The 6469-nt window shown below is 55.3% G+C and overlaps 1 protein-coding gene across 3 annotated transcripts in view; it reads right to left on the bottom strand.

Annotated features, from left to right (window-relative positions):
* Positions 1–216: 216 nt before the first annotated feature.
* DVL3 (dishevelled segment polarity protein 3) overlaps positions 217–6469 on the bottom strand; it is a 33515-nt gene continuing 27262 nt past the window's right edge. For 2 of the 3 annotated variants that reach the window (XM_058812062.1, XM_058812061.1), the window contains 9 exons: positions 6292–6431; positions 6018–6094; positions 5448–5515; positions 5037–5087; positions 4766–4915; positions 3915–4046; positions 3518–3685; positions 2694–2906; positions 217–2405 (listed from right to left, as the gene is read on the bottom strand). In XM_058812062.1, the coding sequence (XP_058668045.1) occupies positions 1981–2405; positions 2694–2906; positions 3518–3685; positions 3915–4046; positions 4766–4915; positions 5037–5087; positions 5448–5515; positions 6018–6094; positions 6292–6431 (1424 nt within the window). In that variant the 3' untranslated portion in view covers positions 217–1980. The remainder of the gene's footprint in view (positions 2406–2693; positions 2907–3517; positions 3686–3914; positions 4047–4765; positions 4916–5036; positions 5088–5447; positions 5516–6017; positions 6095–6291; positions 6432–6469) is intronic. The other variant, XM_058812063.1, reaches the window with a different exon arrangement.

Genomic DNA, 6469 nt, shown 5'->3' with positions numbered 1-6469 from the left:
AGCCCGCAGCCGCCCTCGACATCCCGGGAAAAGACAGCCGGCACACTGACACAGGCTGCCCTCATCCTGCTGGGATCTCGCTGTAGAGCGAAAGGCAGGAGGATGGAGGAGGCTGGGGGAAAAAGAATAAACGAACGACACGAGGCAGAAGTCCAATAAAACTATGTTTATAAATAAAAACAAGGAGATTGGTGTTGTTTTATAAAACCCAGTGGGTAGGGCAGGGCAGGGCAAGGGGTGCGCAGTGGCCGGGGAGGCTACTGGGGACAGTCTGACTCCAGCGGGCTGAGGGAAGGAGAGGCTTTAGGGAGTCAGGAAGATGAACGGATGGCGTGTGAGAGCTGGCAGGGGGGCTGCAGGGGCAATGCAGACTCCCAGGGAGCAAAATACAATTCAACTCCATCGTATAAAAACTGAACACAAGAAAGACCAAAGGAGAGAAAGCCACGGCGTGGCAGGAGGAGAGGGCGCCGGGGCGCCAGCACCAACAGCGGCAGGGTCGACGTGTCCATACTGTACCGTGCTCGGCCCTGGGCATGGGGAAAGGGCTGCCCCAGCCCCAGGCACGTCTCCGCGTACCCAGAAGTGGAAGGAAGAAAGGCAGGGAGCACTGGAGCAAACAGACTCAACTGTCCCAGCACACCTGTGGGCACTGAGCCCAGAGGCCATGGTTCAGGCTGCAGTCTCATCCCTGGAGAGCTCGTGTTGCTCAGAGACCAGAGGGAGTGGGGCTGTCCCCGGGGTTTGTCCCTCCCAGCAGCCAGGCCAGCAGCACTGGGCAGAGGAGAAGACAGACTCAGGCCCTTCAGAGGGCAAATACAGGGGACCTCCACATTTCTCCAAAGCATGAAAGTGAACCAGTTGTGCCCCGCCCTCACCTTCTATCTTAGTCCTGAAGGTACCACATAGCTGAGCAGCAGCGTGACAGGAGGAGGGAGAAGGCCACAGCTGCCACCGCCAGCCCCAGGCACAGGACAGCCCCTACAAACAGGACAGGCAGCAGCACATTGCAGGCAGCAGGGCAAAGAGCAGGATGGAAGGAGCAGAGCTCTGCCCTTAAATCCCCCCAAAGAACCGCAGGGCAGGTGTAGGGCACTGAGTCACGCAAGAGACTGTGCACAGGCAATCACCGCCTCTCTGGGCTGAGGTACAGCCCCAGCCCTGAGACCTGGCCAAGGTGAAGGAGGGTCCTGCCATGGGTCAGTGTCAGGCTTGGACCTGGCCCAATATGTGGGCAAGAGAAGGGAGGCAAGAGGGAAGTGGCAGCATCTCTCCACTCCCTGGAGGCACTGAAGCCCTGGAACATTCATGCATTAGCCAAAAGGCAACTACAACGGGATTTAAAATACATATGTAAGGCTGGTCCCTGCTCCCCTCTCAGGGCTGTGGGAAGGGCAGGGCATCTTCCGCGAGGGAGAGGAAAGAAGCCATCTTCAGCGCCATGCGTGCCCAGCGCCCCTGGAGCTCTGTGTCCTGCTGTCGGGCCACGCCATGCTCCAGCTCTCCCCCCCACGGGCGGCAGGCTCAGAGAAAGTCAAACACCCCGTAATTCTTTGCTGCTTGATAGAAGAAACACAAAAGGGTGAAAAGAAAGAAGAGATGTTTAGGGTGAAAGGACTGAGGCAGCAGTGACACACGGGCAAGCAGCACAGGGTGCTGGGACGGATGCGGATTAATGGGGTTAGAGAGGATGGCAGGAGGGAATTACCATCGGAAATACACAAGTCTGGGGGCAGGATGGGCTGACAGCACCCAGCAGGCCTGCCAGGCCTGTCCACCCCGCTCGAGGAGGGATTAGAATCAAGGTTTAGTTCCATTTATTTTTTTTTTCCCTTTTTTTCTTTTCGTTATCAAGACAAAAAAAAGAAACAAAAAAAACCCCCAAAAAAACAAGGGGTGAAGCCAGGGCTGGTCCTAGGAAACAAACGACAGGGATAGAAGGGGGAAGGAGGGACAGCAGACAGACAGAGGATGGGCGCTTCACATTACATCCACAAAGAACTCACTGGGGTTGCCCATGGCCATTCGGAAGGACTGTCTACTGGCTGTCAGTTCGGGGGGCACAGAGGCCAGGTCACGGCCCGGCGGCGCCCCGGGGGGCCCCATGGCTGACGGCGGTGGAGGCATCAGCAACATGGGGGGGCTGAAGAGAGGGGGGAGGCCGGGTGGGCCGTACGACTGCTGGCTGTGGTGGCTGCGGATGCTGTGCGCCAGGGAGTGCTGGCTGCGCTGGCTGTGCTGGCTGGCCGGCACCGAGCGCTCGCTGGCCGCACGCTCGCGCCGCATGCTGCTCCTCGTGGTGTGGTCCGACTCGCTCCCGCTGCCGCCTGACTTCGACTCCCCGGTCTTCTCTCTCTCCTTCCTCCTCTCGCTGCCACTGCGATTGGAACCGCTGCTCCGGCTCCCTGCGAAGCATGTGAGGCAAGGTTAGGTGCGAGCCCGGACCAGTCAGGAAGAACAGATGGATCTCCCTAGCCAAGGGAGGACTGCAGCATGCCCCAGCACAGCCAGGCCCCAGCACGGTCTGTGCTCTCTGTCTCCCTTCAGCAGTGAGTCCCACGACCCTTGTGAGACGGCTTCTACCCTGGCTTCCCCCACAGAGGGCCTTGCCTAAGCAGCCCTTTCCTGCTGCTGCCCTGTACTGAACAGGACATCTGCCCACCTACAGGCATATTTTAGTCCTTTTCACTCACCTTCACTGTGCTGACTGCCTGCACTGCCCCCTCCGTAGCTGTAGCCTGGGTCAGGGAAGCCAGGATGGGGGTTGTATGGATGAGGTGGTGGATACTGATATGGGAAGGCCATAGGCCAGGGTGCGGCTCCTGGGTGGGGGAGTGGAGCCAAAGTGTCCTGATCAGAGGCACCGCTGGAGCCATCATGATCATGAAGAGACAGATTAGCCATGTCTGCAAGAAAGCAGAAAACAGGGGTTAATCCAAGCAGAAAAACAACCATGTGTGGTGAAGCAGATTTCTGTCCATTCTTGCTGATGGACAAGGACAGGATACACAAGGAGACACAAGAATTTGGCACTCTCTCTGCTAGTCAATGCCACCATTTGGGCTTCCTGGCTGTACAACTGCCAGGCTGTGGGAGTCCAAGCTGCCACTCTAATACAGAGACCAGCTTGCTAGGAAAGGACTACATGAGAGCTACAGCTCACCCTGCCAATTCCTTCCCCCATTTTATCTGAGCAGCCAACCCTCAGCACCAACCCCTTGCCAGCACTAAAATTCAGAGCCTGGAGACAGTCAGTAAAGACTAAGACTCTGCTATGACTGTCCAGGAGAAAAGATCACATAGTAGGTGACACTGTCAATGCTGCTTCCAACTTCACTACCTCAGCAGTAGGACAAGGGAGCTGGGATACTCTTAATCACTCCCTTAACAGAGTTCTGTAGAACAAGGGGCCTAGCCTGATGGCAATGGCCGTAGGTGTGTCCCCATGGTGCCAGCAGGGCTCTCCAGGACCACTACCCCTCAATCCTCTCCCTCCCACCCACACCAAGAGCCATACTTCCACAGAGGTCCCCGAAGATGTAGTAGCACTGCTCTGAGAAGGTGATCTTGTTCACGGTGTGTCGGATGTAGCCAGCCTTGAGCAGGTTGCTGGCGTATTTGCGGGACTCACGGCGGTCTGTAAAGCCCTCCACATGGTGATAGAGCCAATCTACCACATCCGAACCTGCCACCAAATACAGAGTTAAATTTGGCAAGAGAGAGGAAGATGGCAGCCCTTGAGGCAGTAAGCCATGCTGGAGCAAAAACAAAGTGGGTCAAAAGGTTCAATTTCTGACTCCTGCCTAGTCAACAGTTTGTTTATGGTGACAAAGATGCTCCCTTGGACATCTGCCTGAAAACTGGCTACCCATTCCCCAGCCTCTGCCTCTGCTGCAGGCAGCACAGTCTCTTACCAATGAAGGCATTGGGGATGGTGATCTTCAGCCACATGCGGTCACGCACCTCCAAGCCTGACTCTGGTGAGGCCATGGCTTTGACAATGGTGGCCATGTCACTGTGGATGGACAGGTGAAAGTCATCGAGGCCTGTGGTGTGGATGAAGAAAGGCAGGCAGAGGTGAGAGAGAGCAGAAGAGACAAGAGGGCCACATGTAAGCATCACACACGGGAGGAATGGGCTAGGGAACAATACATCGCAGACAGCCTTGGGGTACATGCAGTGGTACCTCCCTTCCAGCCTTCCCATGTTATCCTTCACATGTTAGCAGTTTCCTCTTGGGCAAAGCCCAGGCAAGAGTCACAAACTTACAACAAACTCTTGCATTGTTGCCTCACCCAAGCTCTGCAGACCCTTGCTTCAGGGCTCTACATACCAAATCATCCCAAACCTTCAAAAAGCAACCAAGAAGCCTGTGTTCAGCAGGACCCTGCCCTGCCAACAAGGCTCTTTTCTGCTGTCTGGGAGGAGCCCTCAATTGCTCCAGGGACATGCTGAATCCCTCGGGCTCCACATTCTCAGCAGCCAACCCCTAACTAGTCTCAGCCTTTCCTCTACACCTGCCACAGCTCCTGATTGCAGCCAGGCTCCTCTACTCTCCTCACAGAGAAGGCTTAAAAACATGCTAATTCTCCCAGGCAGAACTTCCACTGATCAAAGTGCTGGCCCAGCAAGAGCTGCCTCCCTCCCAGTCCCTTGGCAGGGCAGATCTGCCTGCTGTCCCCAGGCAGATGTATTGCTCCCTTCACTGCAGAGTGAAGGTGAGGGGGCCGTGCAGCGGGTGCAGCACGGAGGCACAAGGACTTACGTTCGGTCTCTGGGATGGAGCTGGTGATGGAGGAGCTGGTGGAAGTGATTGTGCTCATGGATGGACTCATACCGTACGCTGGGTAGGTGCCAGTCATCGCTGCCGTGTGAGACACCCAGGCTGCCGGGTCGATGGGCCGGATGGGCTCACCTGCAAGGAAGAAAGAGGCTGTCAGCAGCTGTAAGAAATTATCAGCTCATCAAAACAACCTCTAGGGAGGGACAGGGACGCAGCACAGCCCATTCCATCCCCAGTATTTGCCGGGACTCACCCGGATCGGAGCATGGAGAGTCTGGCCCAGCCCAGATCCGCTGGGGAGCAACTGGGAGAGAAAGAAGAGAGGGAGGGTCAGCAGGACAGGTGCAGAGGGAGAGATCCCCCTATGGCTTTAGGGGGGTTTCTCTTTCCTCTGGCGCCCCGAGCCAAGTGACCTCCCTGCCCCAGTGAAACGCGTCCCCAGCGTGATGTGGGAAGAAGGGCTGGGCTTATGGGCATTTTGGTTTGGAAATAGGACATAGCAGCCTCCAAAATGGAGAGCTGAAACCCCATCAAACCCCAATTCAGTGCCCCATGGAGTCACACACACAGGGGAGGAACGAGACAACAACCAAGTAAGTGCTTAAGGCAGGGCTCTCACATGAGCTGGGCACCAGCACTAAGGGTGGGTCAGCTATCCACTTACTCCTGGGTAACGAGAAGCAGCCCCGCGGACTGGGGTCCCAGCACTTGGCCACTGTCAGGGTGATGGGCCTGCAACAAAAAGGTGAGAGTTAGAACCAGAGCACAGTAACACAAACCCCTGCATGATGAGTGGATGCTGTGTGCCAGCTCTCTCCTGGGAGACAGGGAGAAGCTGCTAGTATAGTGACTTTGTTCCCCTCCAGCTATGGGTTTCCCCTACCGACATGAACAAAATGATGTGACTGATGACCCAAATAGAATCAGAGAATCACAGCAAAATTTGTTTTGGAAAGGATCTTTAAAGGTCATCCAGTCCAACTGCCCTGCAATGAGCAGCAACAGGGCATCCCCACAAAAAAAGGGGCACAGACCCCAATTCCCTGCAATTCCATTGGCTGCAATTCTTTCATGTCATTGGACATGAAAACCCAGGAATCAAAGCAACACCAAACACCTAAGTTCTGAGATTGTGCAGAGGTACTGGCAGAGGTGCCTGAAAGATACGACTCACACACTCCAAGCACAAACTGGGCAGATACCTCTGGATGGAAGGAACAACCCAAGTACTCACCCCGGCTTGTGCACGATCTCCCTCAGCACCCGCACAGCATCATCGTTGCTCATGTTCTCAAAGTTGATGTCATTTACCTACAAAAAACACAAAAAGGTGAGTCCCAGAGATGTGACCAGAGGCTGAGCTTCCCACTCAGCTCAGCAGTGACTCAGCTTCCCTCTTCCAAGCATGACTTCCTGGGTTTAGCCTGCCAAAGTTCACAGGGAGGCTTCTGGGTCTTTTCTTACTGCTTTCCCAGGTCCAAAGATGGAGATATGTGGGTGTGAAGTACCTGCAAGAGCATGTCTCCTGGCTCAATCCTGCCATCAGCTGCCACAGCGCCTCCTTTCATGATAGAGCCAATATAAATGCCTCCATCCCCACGCTCATTGCTCTGTCCCACAATAGAAATGCCCAGAAAGTTGTATTTCTCTGCAGGGATGAAAAGAGAAAGAAATAAGTCACTCCAA

The sequence above is a fragment of the Ammospiza caudacuta genome, chromosome 11 (genome assembly GCF_027887145.1).
Source record: "Ammospiza caudacuta isolate bAmmCau1 chromosome 11, bAmmCau1.pri, whole genome shotgun sequence".
Classification (NCBI taxonomy): Eukaryota; Metazoa; Chordata; class Aves; order Passeriformes; family Passerellidae; genus Ammospiza; species Ammospiza caudacuta.
Note: the sequence above shows the minus strand (reverse complement) of the source record. Positions and strands in the feature narration are given on the sequence as shown.